The 15,724-nt window shown below is 52.8% G+C and overlaps 2 protein-coding genes across 2 annotated transcripts in view; one reads left to right on the top strand and one right to left on the bottom strand.

Moving 5' to 3' along the window:
• The window catches only part of ZBTB45 (zinc finger and BTB domain containing 45), a 3,947-nt gene extending 1,518 nt beyond the window's left edge, over positions 1–2,429 (bottom strand). Inside the window, exon 1 of the mRNA XM_024740914.1 lies at positions 5–2,429. Coding sequence (XP_024596682.1) covers positions 5–457 — 453 coding nt within the window. The 5' untranslated portion in view covers positions 458–2,429. The remainder of the gene's footprint in view (positions 1–4) is intronic.
• The window catches only part of TRIM28 (tripartite motif containing 28), a 20,815-nt gene continuing 7,251 nt past the window's right edge, over positions 2,161–15,724 (top strand). The window contains exon 1 of the mRNA XM_024740915.1: positions 2,161–2,751. Coding sequence (XP_024596683.1) covers positions 2,161–2,751 — 591 coding nt within the window. The remainder of the gene's footprint in view (positions 2,752–15,724) is intronic.

The raw sequence follows: 15,724 nt of genomic DNA on the forward strand, positions 1-15,724 counted from the left end.
GGGCAGGGGCGCGGGCGCGGGCTATGATTTGCGTGCATTCGTCTATGACCGTCTGGATGCGCAGCACCGACGCGGCCGTGAGCACCTGCAGCGCTTCACCCTGCGCCACCACGAGCGAGCCGCTGTAGAGGAACTCGACGAGCTGGCGCACCGTCTGCGCGGGCACCACAGGCGGCACGCGGATCTCAGAGTGGCCGAGCAGCAATTTGTCCTGGAAGAAGGGCGAGCCGGCGGCCAACACGCAGCGGTGTGCGCGCAGTGAGGCCTCGCGGATGCGCACAGTCACGTCACAGAAGTGCCCACCCAGCCGCTGCCCGTTGAGGGTCTCAAGCAGGGATCGGGAGAAGTTCTGCAGGTGAATGTGGTGCACCGCCTCCGCTGCCGCCATCTGCACCGGACCAGCGGGTGTGGGCAAGAGGAAGTCAGCCAGGGATCCCCCCTGCCCCAGCGCTCCCATCCCTTCAGCGGGACAGGGCCCAAGGTGAACCACACCCCCAGGCTTCAGGAACCCCGACCTTCTCCAATGCCCCTGGCCCCTCGACGTCCTGGTTCCCAGCACAGCAGGACTCCCTGCCCCCGCCCCAGGACTTCTGCAGCCCCCTCTACCTCTGAAGCCCCCAGCACACCGCTGTGAGGGGGCTGGGGATACCAAAGGTTTGCTGCCCTCCGGTCTTGCTTACTGCCAGCGCGGGGAGCTCCAGGGCTCGCTTCCCCTATTTTGCCCCACCCACCCTTCCCGGAACTCCGGTATCCATAGCCTTCCCCACATCCTCCTCTGACAGGACACCCTGTGGAGGAGAGGGCGGGGACCCCTATCTAGAACAGGCTTCCACGTCTCACCCACTCCCCACCCTGCTGGCTGCGACTCCCACCGTGAGTGGCTTCTTTTTGATCTCCCCTTGACACAGCCCCCAACCTTGCAACATCCAAGGCCCTGTGCAGACCGAGGTCTGCTGCCTCGGAACCTGGCTACATTAACTAGTGTATATGGAAGTCTTCGCAGGGGTGTGGCTGGCATGAACCGCCTCTGGGGCTAAGCGATTCGGGGTGTGCATAGGCACCCAGAGTTGAGACTAGATTGGGCACTAGCCTAGCAGGTGCCCTGCGGGAGGAAAATACATGGTCTCTGGCCCGCTCCGGCACAGCTAGCGGGAGACGCCGCCTGCCTCCTGCTTCCTGGAATCTTGATTGGGCCTGTGGGGCGCAGGGTGTGGGTGAGGCAATAGAGAGGGGGCTTGTGGACTGTGCAGGGGTGTGTGATTGGTTGGGTGCAGGTGGAGCGGCAGAGGCCTCAAGATCAGCATGGCTGAGCAATATGGACACTTCTTGTTAAAACTGTGGCCTCGAAATCCCAGCACTGTCCAGCCTCAGGCACTGGAAAGGGAAAGGGGTACCACCCCCCTGGGAACAATGGGAATCTGAGAAGCTCAGCTACTTAACCAACAAACAGGCAACATGCTTGCTTGGCCTCAGTTTCCCCTCTATATTAGATACCTGGCTCACCCCACACCCAGGCCACACACACCTCCAGTCTAGGGGAGAAGCATCAGTCGGGACAAAAGACACACCCTGAGACTCACCCACTCTGCACCAGCCTGGCTCAGGTGAGGCCTCTCTTAACTCCTCGGGGTCTACTTCGGTCTCAGACTCAACCCCTCGGGCGCCTTAAGCCCAAACATCCTTTCCTTTGCTGGGGCCATTCATGATCCATATCTGACCCCTCAGACCACTTTGCACACCTCCACTGCCCCAGTAACCTCCTCGCGTCCGCCCACCTCCCGGTCTATTCCCGACGCGACAGCCAGAGGGAGCCTGTTCAGACCTAACAGTTCGGGACCCTCCTTAGCTCAGAGCTCTCCAGGCAATTCCTTAAACAGGCCAACTCCGCACGTACCGTTCCCTCTGCCACAAGCACCCTTCACCGTCTTTTTTCACCCAGCACCTAAAGGACTTCAAATCCGTGCCCGGGCAACGGGGGCAGAAACCTGCGCCTCAATCCGTAGGGACTAAAGCCTTCCTCTTCCGATCCACCCCCGCCGTGCTCCCCAGCAGGCTCCAACCAAAGTGCAGGTGCAGGAGAGCCTCCGGGCGCCTCGGAACAAAGGCCCACCTTGAGACGCTGCACCCAGGCGTCCTCGCCACCACGCTTTTGCCCACGCCATGCACTTCGCTCCGAGCACCCTCTCCCGTTCTCTGCGCCATTGCCCGCGCCTCACCCTGAGTCCAGCACCCCCTTCTCTGATCTGCCCCGGCTGCGCCCGCCCCAGCCCCAGCCGACTAGGTTTCCCGCCTCCGCGCTCTTGCCCGCGAAGTGCCCCCGTCCTGCAGCGCCCCCTCACGTCTGCGGCGCGCGCTCCAAGCCTAGCGCGGGCGCCCCTCCCCCGGCACGCCCCGGCCTCCCCGCCGGCCCTGCGGCAGGGGGATGCCCGCCTGACCCCACCTCCGGCTCCTCCTCAGGCACCAGGCCGGGCGGTGGCCGCCTCCAGCTCACCACTTTCAAGGCCGCACTTCCGGGCCGCAACGCCGGCGGAACCAAAGTCCGCCGCTGCAGCGGCGCGGCGAACTACTAGGTCAGAGCAAGTTTCCGGTGTCTCCATGGAGACTAGTCGCCGCTGCAAGGTCGCACTTCCGACCAAAGTCACAGGGGCTGGGACAACCAGGCAGTGTCGCCCTAGAGACGGGGCGGGGGCGGAACCTGTGCCGTCAATCTGTGGGCCGCACCCACTCGCCTGTGCTGCGGGGCGGAAGAAGGTGAGAGGGAAAGAGGGTGGGAGGGCGGTCGGCTCCGAAGACCCCGGCGGGTCCCGGCAGGTTTAAACCCCACTGCACCCCAGCCTTCCACCCATATGGATGGAGCAGCAGTAGGGCTCGCCCCTGGTGTGGGACTCCAGCCCGGGTGGGGCCTGGGGGCTGCAAGTGGGATGTGGGAGCGGACGCCAACTCGGGCCGGCCCTGAGCCTGGATCCCAGGTAGAAGATGGAGGCAGCCAGACTCGATGCCCCTACACCAGGCCCACCTGCCCCAGGGCGAGTAGTGTTCACTTAGTGCCCTCTGCATGCCACACTCTGGGCCGAAGCTGAGAAAAGAAGGGGAGTGGGGGGTGTGTATGTGTGTGAGCTGGGTCCTACGTCTGCCCGGAGGGTGGTGAACAGCCAGACTCCAAAGACCAGAAGACACTTTAGGGGACAGAATCTGTGGGAAGAGCTGTCTGGGCAGAGGAACAGCCCTGATCCGCAACGGCCTTGAGGTGGGGCTGGTTGTCCAGGACATCCGTGAACCAGGCCCACTAGATGGTGAGGCTGCAGTGGTGGGCTGGCTGGGCCTTGTGCCCTACTCATGGGGGCTGAAGGAAGGCGGGGAGTCGGGGGGGGGGGCAGCGGTGCCTAGACCTCAGTGGACCCCATGCCTTGTGCAGCAGGTGTGGAGTCCAGGGTGGAGGGGCTGACTTCTCTGCTGCCAGTATGAGGACAAGGTCAGCATGCCAGCCTCAGGCAGCTGCTGAGCGAGCAGCTGTGTTGTAGACGTGTTCTAGATGTGTTGTAGACGTGTTCCAGGCAGGGAAGGGAGGGGATGTGCCAGGTGGGAAGCATTCCATGGCCCGTGCCCCGAGGAACCTCATTAAAATCCCAGTCCCGTGGCCTCATTGTCCTCATTGTCGTTGTTCAGAATCTAAGTCCTTCACGATGGCCTGCCCGGCTCACTGGGTCTTCTTCCGTCCAACCTCCTCTACCCAGTTCCTATCACTGTTCATTCCTCTCTGGCTTCACAGGCCCCTTGCTGTGCCCACCTCGACCTGTGAGACTAGAGGTTCATCTGTGTCCTTCACCTTGACAGACAACTATTGCCACTACGACCCAAACGGGAGGACAGTGGACCTAGTGGGGCAGCACACATAAGAGGTCCCGAAGGCAGCAGTGGCGGCTCAGACCTCAGCAGGGGAGGCCAGGTGCGGGCAGAGTCAGGGTAGGAAGGAGAGGACACGCGCAGCTTCAGAAACGTTCTCAGCAGATGAGGGTGCGATGGAGGACCTGGCCCTGAAGGAGTGTGAGAGACAAGAGGAAACACCCAAGCCCCGACCCCTCTCAGGCTGCAAAGGAGATGGGAGCAGTGGCCTCCAGCGATACAAGACTTCAGAAAATGTCTTTTTTTTTTTTTTTTTTGCAGTACGCGGGCCTCTCACTGTCGCAGCCTGTCCTGTCGCGGAGCACAGGCTCCGGACGCGCAGGCTCAGCGGCCACGGCTCACGGGCCCAGCCGCTCCGTGGCACGCGGGACCCTCCCAGACCGGGGCACGAAACCGCACCCCCTGCATCGGCAGGCGGACTCCCAACCACTGCACCACCAGGGAGGCCCAGAAAATGTCTATTTTGCTTTTCTCTCCAAAGACCTTGGTCTGTGATTGTGGGAGCATCTCGAAGAATAAATAGTGTGGCTGAGGACGCAGGTTTAAGATGCCAGGGGTGGGCCCGTGTGGCCTGCCAATATGGCAAGCTCCCGACCAGGTCTGAGAGTCTTGGAGGCGGTGGGGGTGAGAAGGCCACACTGAAGGGAAGAAGCCGAGAGCTCAGGGCAATCACAGACACATGAAAGGAGCAGAGGAAATTGAGCTCCCACATGACTGGGCCTCCTGAGCGGGGAGGCAGGCCCCCACTCCCAGCCACCCAACACACACACACAGAGTTTTCGTTTTATTTATTTGCTTATTTTTTGGCCGCACTGCACGGCTTGAGGGATCCCAGTTCCCCGACCTGGGATCAAACACGTGCCCCACCCCCCGCAGCTGAGAGCATGGAATCCTCACCACAGGACGGCCAGGGAAGCCCCTACAGTTTATGTCAGCAGTCAGGAGGCTCAGCCCCTCCTCCCAGCTCAACCAGGGTCCCCAGCCTCTTTCCAACCTCCTGCCGTGCCAGCCACTGTCCACGGGGGAAGCCCAGTGTTCAGGTCTCCAAGCCCAGCCCTATCCTAGTGGTTCTGGACTGTGCCAGGTGTGGGATGCAGGGCCCAAGACTCAGACACACACCTCAGTCTGCCAGGAGCTTCCCTCGGCCAGCCCGGGGTTAGACACCAAGGACGTCCCCAGGAAACAGGGTGGAGACCGAGGGAGGTCCCTGGCAAGGCAGGTACCAGCAGTGGAGGGTTTAGCCCTCCAGACGTGCTGAGAGGAAATGGAGAGCCCTTTGGGCTGGGGGGGCAGCAGTGGCAGGATCCCTAATACACCAGAAAGGCCCTAGAAGGAACGAAACATCCAGATAGACATCAAGGACTGTCACTGAGGGGGAATAATTGCTACTTCAATTTGCTTTTTTTTTTTGCAGTACGCAGGCCTGTCACTGTTGTGGCCTATCCTGTCGCTGAGCCCAGGCTAAGCGGCCATGGCTCACGGGCCCGGCCGCTCTGCGGCACGTGGGATCTTCCTGGACCGGGGCACGAACCCGCGTCCCCTGCATTGGCAGGTGGACTCTCAACCACTGCGCCACCAGGGAAGCCCCAATTTGCTTTTATATTTGAAAGACAACGAACCTACTAGCCCTGTGGCCTGAGGAAACTGTGGGGAGGAGGAGACCTAAACTGAAATAACAATCTTAACTGCACAGCTACCGATGTCGCTTCTCCAGGGTCCCTGCACCTAGGTCACGTACCGGGCCCTTGGATTAATTTTCAAAAGTTAAAAAACCCAAATATGTGAAACCTAGAAAAGTGGTACAGATGAACCGGTTTGCAGGGCAGAAATAGAGACACAGATGTAGAGAACAAACGTATGGACACCAAGGGGGGAAAGTGGCGGGGGGGGGGTGGGGTGAACTGGGAGATTGGGATTGACATATATACACTAATATGTATAAAATAGATAACTAATAAGAATCTGCTGTATAAAAAATAAATAAAATAAAATTCAGAAATTCAAAAACAAAACCAAACCAAAAAAACCCCCCAAGAAACAGAAAACAGTAGAACACACACCGGAGCACTCACACTCTCAAATTAGCAAATATTCTTCTTTTGTCCTTTTTTTTTCTCCTGTTTTTAGTACACTAAAAATATTTTTTTTCAAGTAAAAACCTTTTTTTTTTTTTTTTTTCTTAAGTAAAGCTTGTAGGTGAAGGGGAAAGCCCCTGGAGGTGGCACACCTAGGCAATTCTGTCCTTATGGCCTCTTGTTCCATCCCGGTTTAATGCATCCCCTGAGGCCAGATTAAAATGTTTGTTTTAATCAATGTTCTAATCCCTTCCCCTCCCATCCATCGTTGCTCCTCGGTGCCCTGGGGCTGGGAGTTCCTGGCACCCTGGCACAGGGGCCCAGTACAGCCTTTCGTACTTCTTTTTTTTTTTTTTTTCTTAAACTACTTTTAAAAAAAATTTACTTATTTTTGGCTGTGTTGGGTCTTCATTGCTGTGCGCGGGCTTTTCTCTACTTGCCTCGAGAAGGAGCTGCTCTTCGTTGCAGTCTGCGGGCTTCTCATTGCGGTGGCTTCTCTTTGTTGAGCACAGGCTCTAGGTGCGCGGGCTTCAGTAGCTGTGGCACACAGGCTCAGTAGTTGTGGCTCGCAGGCTCAGTAGTTGTGGCGCATGGGCTTAGTTGCTCCGTGGCGTGTGGGATCTTCCCGGAGCAGGGCTCAAACCCGTGTCCCCTGCATTGGCAGGCGGATTCTTATCCACTGCGCCACCAGGGAAGTCCACCTTTCCTACTTCTGAACACCAAACTCTCTGATAGGATTCTCCCATCTCAAGTGCACATATGATCCAGTCATTTTTAGTAAATTTACCATTTTCTGTAACACTTAGCATCCTCCTGTTTTAGAACATTTCTGTCATTCCCAATGAAATCTTCTGCCCATCTACTGCGAGTCTCTGTTCCCACCCTGTCTCAGGCAGCTGCAAATCTAATGTCTCCATAGCTTTGCCCGTGCTGGACATTTCATAGCAATGAAACGGCACAATATGGGGTCTCCATCACTTTGCCTCAGGCTGGTGTGCCAGCCACCCAGACGTGAATTTCGTCTGGTCGGATTGTTCCTTGTTTTCCATTCAGGAGCTGTACCCTTGGCTTCAGGTCTGAAAAGCACTTCCCTGCTGAGGTGGGTGACTAATGCAGAAACCTCCCAGGCCTGCTTTTCCAGGCTGTGTTCCTGCTGGGTCCATGGTGGCTGAGGCCCACCCAGACCTGGTTCCCTCCACTCTGCCCTCTTTGTGTTTAAGACACTGATTAACTCTTCTGTTTTTTCTTTTTTCTTTTAATTTATATACTTTGGCTGCACCAGGTCTTAGTTGCAGCATGCGGACTTCTTAGTTGTGGCATGAGTGCAGGATCTAGTGCCTCGACCAGGGATCAAGCCCCAGCCCCCTGCAGTGGGAGCGTGGAGTCCTACCCACTGGACGACCTGGGAAGTCCTAACTCTTTTTATTTTATTTTATTTTTATTTTATTTTTCTTGAAGTATAGTTGATTTACAATGTTGTGTTAATTTCTGCTGTTCAGCACAGTGATTCAGTTATACATATATATATATACAATTGTTTTTCATATTCTTTTCCATTACCGTTTATCACAGGACATTGAATATAGTTCCCTGTGCTCTACAGTAGGACCTTGTTTCTTATCCATCCAATATATACTAGAGTGCCAAACTCCCAATCCATTCCTCCCCCGCCCCCCTCCCCTTGGCAACCGCAAGTCTGTTCTCTACGTCTGTGAGTCTGTTTCTGTTCCGTAGATAGGTTCATTTGTGTCATATTTTAGATTCCACATATAAGTGAAATCATACGGTACTTGTCTTTCTCTGTCTGGCTTAGTTCAATTAGCATGATCATCTCTAGGTGCATACATGTTGCTGCAAATGACATTATTTCATTATTTTTTAGGACTGAGTATTATTCCATTGTATATATGTACCACATCTTTTTAATTTTATTTTTACTTTATTTTTTTAAATTTTATTTATTTATTTATTTTGACTGTGCTGGGTCTTAGTTGCGTCATGTGGACTTCTTAGTTGTGGCATGCATGTGGGATCTAGTTCCCTGACCAGGGATCGAACCTGGGACCGCTGCATTGGGAGAGCAGAGTCTTGCCCACCGGACCGCCAGGGAAGTCCCTGTACCACATCTTTATCCATTCATCTGTTGATGGATATTTAGGTTGTTTCCATGTCTTGGCTATTGTAAATATAGTGCTGCTGTGAAAAGCAGAGTCTTAACCACTGGACTGCCAGGGAAGTCCCTGCCTGTATCTTTTTGAATCATAGGGTTTTTTTGGTTTTTTTTTTTGGCTGCGTTGGGTCTTCGTTGCTGTGCACGGGCTTTCTCTAGTTGTGGCTGGGGCTACTCTTCATCACAGTGCGCAGGCTTCTCATTGCAGCGGCTTCTCTTGTTGCAGAGCATGGGCTCTAGGCACGCGGGCTCGGTAGTTGTGACGCATGGGCTTAGTGGCTCCGTGGCATGTGGGATCTTCCCGGACCAGGGATCGAACCCGTGTCCCCGGCATTGGCAGGCGGATTCTTATCCACTGCGCCACCAGGGAAGCCCTGAATTATAGTTTTATCCAGATATATGCCCAGGAGTGAGATTGCTGGATCATATGGCAACTCTATTTTTAGTTTTTTAAGGAACCCCCATACTGTTTTCCATAGTGACTGTATCAATTTACATCCTCACCAACAGTGTAGGAGCATTCACTTTTCTCCACACCCTGTCCAGCATTTATTATTTGTAGCCTTTTTAATGATGGCCACTCTGACGAGTGTGAGGTGGTACCTCACCGTAGTTTTCGTTTGCAGTTCTCTAATCATTAGCGATGTTGAGCATCTTTTCATGTGGCTGTTGGCCATCCTTATGTCTTCTTTGGTTAATTCTTTTAACCTCCGGATTCATCTTTTAAAAACAAGGAGGTTGCCTAGTTGCCTGTCTTTGGAAGCTTCCTTGACTCCTTAGCATTTCTAATCCACATCCCCACGTCACCAGCTGTCCACAAACAGGCCCTGATGGCTGGTTTGTCCCTGCCCAGGACCCATTCAGGATGGCTCAAGTCTTTTGCCCCCTATTGATCTGGAAGCCTCACCTCTCCTTTTAAAATTAAGGTGATTCACATAACACAAAAATTAACCATTTTAAAGTGAACACTTCAATGGATTTTATTTTTTGTTTGTTTGTTTTTTTTTTTTTTGGCTGTGCCACGTGGCCTGCAAACTTCCCCAACCAGGGATTAATCCTGTGCCCCCTGCATTGGAAGCATGGAGTCCTAACCGCTGGACTGCCAGGGAAGTCCTCTGTGGATTTTAGTATAGTTGCAAGTGGTGTCACCACCACCTCCATTTAGTTCCAAAACATTTTTCTCACTCCAGTAGCTCCTCATTTTCCCCTCCCTCCAGCCCCTGGCAATGAATAATCTCTATGAATTTGCATATTCTGGATATTTCATAAAAATAGAACCATACAATATGTGGTCCTTTGTGTCTGAGTTTTTCACTTAGCATAACGTTTTCAAGGTTCATGTATGTTGTAGCACATACCAGTACTTTGTTCTTTTTTACGGCTGAGACTCCATTGTACGGAAATACCACATTTAGTTTTCCATTCATCAACTGGTGGACATGTGGGTTGTTTCCACCTTTGGCTATTGTGAATAGTGCTGCTGTGAACAGTCCTGTACCAGGATTTGTTTGAACACGTTTTTCAATTCCTTTGGATACATACCTAGGAATTAATTGCTAGCTCAAAAAGTTAAATCTATGTTTAGCCATTTGAGGAACTGCCAAACTTTTTTCCAGGATGGCTGCACTATTTTACGTTCCCACCAGCAATGTAGGAGGGTTCCAATTTCTCCACATCCCTGCCAGCACTTGTTTTTTTCATTTTTTTTTGAAACCATCCTACGTGGGTGTGAATCAGTACTTCACTGTGGTTTGGTTCGCATTTCCCTAATGACTAATGATGCGGAATGTCTTTTCATGTGCTTATTGTCCGGGCCATTTGTATATCTTCTTTGGACCTGCCCTCCTTTTTCAACAGTTGTATTGAAGTGGAATTTGTATGCCATAACGCACACCCACAGCAGGTACCCTTCAAAGACTTGTAGTAGATTAATATTCATATCGTGCAGCCATCGCCACTATTCAGTTTTAGAGCATTTCCCTCTACCTTAAAACTTCCTTTGTGTGGTCTGTGTCCATTTCTGCTCCAGCCCCAGCAGCAACTGCTCCAACGTCTGGCTAGAGACACAGCCCCTCAGTGAGGACTGGGCGGGCACAGTGGACCCTGGCTTCTAGCAGGACACGCCCCATCCAGATGGCCTCTCTCCCTCCCCCCAACATCCCCTTTAGCGCCCACGGATGGAAAATTAGATCTAAAGACTCGCTGGGCTTTGGGCCAAATATATTGTTGGCTAGAACCCCTCACAGGAGGTGTTAGATGGGCACCATTGCATCCCATGCAGGACCTCGGTGCTGCTGACCCTAACAAGAGGGCAGTGACAGCCTGACTCTGCCCACTCGTGTGTCCCCACCCCCAGATGTCCGCATTGACACCCCACCCTCCATTCCCCTCATAGCATGTACACCAGATAATCCTAGCCTGCTCAGGAATCTCATTACCGCTTGGGAAGTGATGTTTTCCAAACTCTAGCATTTAATTATCTCATCAAGGACTGGGGCCATGTGTTCCCTGAAATACAGGTTCCATTGGGGAGGCAGAATCGGTGCTGAATTCTCAGTGAGGAGCTGCCTTAAAAGCAGCACCATGGGGACTTCCCTGGTGGTACAGTGGTTAAGAATCTGCCTGCCAAGGCATGGGACATGGGTTCAAGCCCTGGTCCGGGAGGATCCCACATGCTGTGGAGCAACTAAGCCCGTGCGCCACAACTACTAAGCCCGCGTGCCACCACTACTGAAGTCCGCACGCCTAGAGCCCGTGCTCTGCAACAAGAGAAGCCACCGCAACGAGAAGCCTGCACACCGCAACAAAGAGCAGCCCCCGCCCACGGCAACTAGAGAAAGCCCGTGTGCAGCAGCAAAGACCCAACACAGCCAAAAATAAATAAATACACTAAAAAAGAGGGAAAAAAAGCAGCACCATGTGGTGACAGATGGGCTTATTTTTCAACTCTTCCTTTTGAGAACCCTTAACTCATGGATAGGGTGGATTCATTGTGTGTCAGTCAATGACAGTCATTGTTTTTCTGATGCTTGAGTCGTATCATCATGTATGGCTTCTGTGTCCTTTTAACAGGTTTCTTTCGTGCTCCTGGGGCTCACCTGGGGCTTTCCCTGGAATGCTTTCTCCCAGGAGCCCTGGTTCCTAACTGCAGGGAAAGGGCTGAAACTCTGGGCTCTGGTTGTGTCCTGTCCTTTCCCTCCCTGCCCTCCCTGGGGGCCAGAGATTCCCCAGAACTGGGTTGAACTCATGCAGGCTGTGCGGCCCTGGATGACACCTTCTACTCTCTGGGGACCAGTTTTCCCATCCTTGAAATGTGGGCTGCAATAGGCAGAAAGGTGGCTCCAAAGATATACACATCCTAATCCTCAGAACCCAGAAGTGTTACCTTATCAGGAAAGGGAATCTTGGCAATTGTGATTAAGGATCTGGAAACGGGGAAATCATTCTGTGTTATTTGGGTGGGCTCTAAACGTAAATTCACATGCATCCTTACAAGAGCGGCAGAGGGAAATTTGTCAACTGTCTTAGTTGGGCTTGGCTGCCATAACAAAATACTATAGACTAGGTGACTCAAAGGACAGAAATTTACTTCTCACAATTCTGGAGACTGGGAAGTCCAAGATCAAAGTGCCGGCAAGGTATGTTTCATTCTCTTGGAGAAGCCTGCTGTATTGCTGTACGCTCACGTGACCTCTTCTTTGTGACCACAGCAAACTCTCTGGTGTCTCCCCCTCTTTTTAAAAAAATTTATTTATTTTTGGCTGCACCATGCGGCTTGCAGGATCTCAGTCCCTCCGACCAGGAGTTGAACCCTGGCCACGGCAGTGGAAGCCTGGAATCCTAACCACTAGGACACCAGGGAACTCCCTGGTGCCTCTTTTTAATAGGACACTAATCCCATTATCAGAGCTCCTCTCTCATGACATCATCTAACCCTAATTACTTCCCAAAGGCCCCATGACCAAATACTATCACATTATATTTTGGGGTGGACACACTTCTGTCCATAGAAGGACAAACAGAGGAAAAGTCAGTATGAAGTTGGAACAGAGAGTGATTTGAAGACGTGGACCTTGAAGACTGATGTGATGCAGCCACAAGCCTAGGTACCCCTGGAGCCACCAGAAACTGGAAGAGGTGAGGAAGGATTCACCCCTAGAGGCTTCAGAGGAAGTGTGGCCCTAACATTTAGATTTCATAATTTTGGCCTCCAGAACTGTGAATTAAATTTTTTTAAATATAAATTTATTTATTTATTTATTTTTGGCTACATTGGGTCTTTGTTGCTGCGCACGGGCTTTCTCTAGTTGCAGCAAGCAGGGGCTGCTCTTTGTCGTGGTGTGAGGGCATCACATTGTGGTGGCTTCTCTTTGTTGAGGAGCACAGGCTCTAGGTGCGCGGGCTTTAGTAGTTGCGACCCGTGGGCTCAGTAGTTGTGGCTCATGCGCTTAGTTGCTCCATGGCATGTGGGATCTTCCCGGACCTGGGTTCGAACCCGTGTCCCGTGTTGGCACACGGATTCTCAACCACTGCGCCACCAGCAAAGTCCCTAAAGTTTTGTTTTAAGGTACCAAGTTTGTGGTAATGTGTTACAGTAGCCACAGGAAACTAATGGAGGAACCATAGTTGTTTAATTAAATTAATTAATTAATTAATTTTATTTATTTATTTTTGACCACGCCAGGCGTCTTGCGGGATCAACCAGGGATCAAACCCGTGCCCCCTGCAGTGGAAGTGCAGAGTCCTAACCACTGGACCACCAGGGAACTCCTGAACCATAGTTACTTTAAAGCGTGGTTTTAGGGGATCCAGTGCCTTCTCTGCCTGGCCGGCATGGACGCTTACCTTCTGCTTTCCAGCTCCTACCATCCATTCCCTACCTAGAACACTTAAAATGGGCGTCCGATCCTGCCATATTCTAAACCCTTCTGTTAGCGCCTTACAGTGAAATAAAAGCCCAGCCAAAAGCCATGAACTGGGAGTTCCCTGGTGGTCCAGTGGTTAGGACTCGGCACTTTCACTGTTGTGGCCCAGGTTCAGTCTCTGGTTGACCCTGCAAGCCGCCTGGCGACGAAAAAAAAAAAAGCTACTTATGGTGCTGCTGCAGCCCTACTGTGCTTGCAGCACAAGCAGGACAGAGACCGAAGCGCCGCCAAGAGGAGAACATGTAAACAAACTGTAGGATATTTGTGGGCACAGAGGGAATCAAGGCCACACACAGCCACGTGAATGTGAAGTGAATGTGAACGCGGGGAAGAAGGCGTGTGAACACACGGTGTGGACATGCAAACTGTGTGTGGTTCCGTATGTATACCAGGAAAGCCTGTCCAGGGTGGGAGAAGTCAGGATGGCGGCAGATGCCAGGGGAGTGGAAGGCTTCTGAGAGCCAGAGACATTCTGTGTCTTGCTATCAGAGCCGGTTACCAAGGGTGCTCGCTGTACGTACACTGCATAGGCTTTTCTCTATACATCATAAGCCTCCATCAAAAGGTTTAAAAGTCCATAGAAACAGAACGCAGCGTAGTCACTGCTGGGGGCCAGTGGAAGCGGGAATGGGGGGTAAGTGCTGATGGATACTGGGTTTCCTCTTGGGGTGATGAAAACGTTCTGGAATCAGATGAACTGGTGGCTGCACAACATGTATGAAATAACACTGAACTTACACTTCAAAATAGCTAAATTGATGGATTTGATATTACGTGAGTTTTAACACAATTTAAAAAGAAAGCTTGAAAAGTAATAGAACTCAAGCCTTATCTTGTAGCCTACAAAACTGGCCGGGTAGAGACAGTCGTTACCTTCATGCATTTGTTTGTCCTTTTACTCACTGACTGAGTGCCCACTGTGGAGCAGGCCCCAAGCAAGACATGGCAGACGCAGCAGTGACGTAAACAGTTTGGAGCTCACTTCCTTGTGATTCTCACTAGTTGAAATGTGAAGGAAGAGAAGGAGCCAGCCAGAAGGGGAGGTGGGGAGAACATTCTGGCTAGAAGGAACGGCAAGCGCAAAGGCTGTGAGGTGGGAACAACAGGTCAGCCTGTATGGCTGGAGCCAAGCGGTGAGGTCAGAGGTCAGAAGGCACAGACTCACCAAAATCTGATTTTTATGTGTGTGCTAAAATACATATAAAATTGCCATTTCAGGGACTTCCCTGGTGGCGCAGTGGTTAAGAATCCTCCTGCCAATGCAGGGGACACGGGTTCGAGCCCTGGTCCAGGAAGATCCCACATGCCTCGGAGCAACTAAGCCCGTGCACCACAACTCCTGACCCTGCGCTCTAGAACCAGCAAGCCACAACTACTGAAGCCCGCGTGCCACAACTACCGAAGCCTGCGCGCCTAGAGCTCGTGCTCCGCAATAAGAGAAGCCACCGCAATGAGAAACCCGCTCGCCGCAACTAGAGAAAGTCCGCGCGCAGCAACAAAGACCCAACGCAGCCAAAGAAAAAATTTAAAAAAAAATTGCCATTTCAACGCTTTGTAAGTATACAGTTCAGTGGCATTAAGTACATTCATGATGTTGTGCAACTACCACAATCGCCTAGTTCCCAAATGAAACCTGTGAAGATGGAGAAAGAGATCAGAGTGATGCAGCTACAAGGCTTCCCAGGAAGTGGCTTTGGGGGTGACACCTGAAGGTCAGAGGGAGAATCGGGAGCAAGCGCAGAGTTTGGGAAGTGAAGAGGCAGTAAGGATGGCTCTCTGCAGGCAGGTGCCTGCAATGGGTGGTGGTCTGGCTGGCACCTCCTACACATTGCTTCACTCCTTGAGCCCTGTCTGCAAAGCCAGGATATAGGCAGTTTCCAGTGGTCCAGGACTGGAAAGGGTGAGATGCCTGTGAAGGGTGGACAAGGCACACGGGGGATGAGAGTATACGATGACACTGGCCCACTGGGAGGCAGAGTCAAGATGTGCCCGTGTCCTGCCACTCACCTCTGGACAGGCTGGCTCCTTGGAGAGGGCCTCTGAGGAAGGGCTCTGGCCTGGCCTTGCCCTCCTGTATGCCCACTCTGGCTCGGCCAGTCCCAGGATGCTCCCGTGCGCTTCCCTGAGTTTGCCTGAGCCTGATTTCCAGGTGAACCTGCCCGCACGGATACTGTTCTGAAACGGTTGCCAAGGTCTAGTGAAGGGACCATACCAGGGGCAACCGGACTCCCACCACTCTTCCTGTCACTCCTCCGGGTGTGCCTGTCTGCCTCCGGGCCTTTGCACTTGTTTCTCCCCTGAACGGTTCTTCCCCCAGGTGTTTGGGGGCAGCCCCGAGGCAAGTCCACTCCTACACTCTTTACCATCACCTACTTATTGTGACTGTCTGGCCCTCGACAGCCCCGCATCTGCCTGGGCGGGGTTGGGCGGCCAGGGTAGGTATGGATCATCTCTATCCCACACAACCCGGTGATTTTGGGGCCCAGCGCAGAGAGCGGGAGGGGGCATGGCAAGTACTCAACAAATATCACTAAAGGATTCCGCACCTCAACTTGGGCGCTGCCAGCCACCAACTTTGCTTCCCAATTGTCGGAGGAAGGAGGCGAGGGTCTGCAGCCCAGGCCTCGGGGGGAGGGGCTGAGCCGGGGCGG

This window comes from Neophocaena asiaeorientalis, unplaced genomic scaffold, assembly GCF_003031525.2.
Source record: "Neophocaena asiaeorientalis asiaeorientalis breed wild unplaced genomic scaffold, Neophocaena_asiaeorientalis_V1.1 scaffold179, whole genome shotgun sequence".
NCBI classification, from domain to species: Eukaryota; Metazoa; Chordata; class Mammalia; order Artiodactyla; family Phocoenidae; genus Neophocaena; species Neophocaena asiaeorientalis.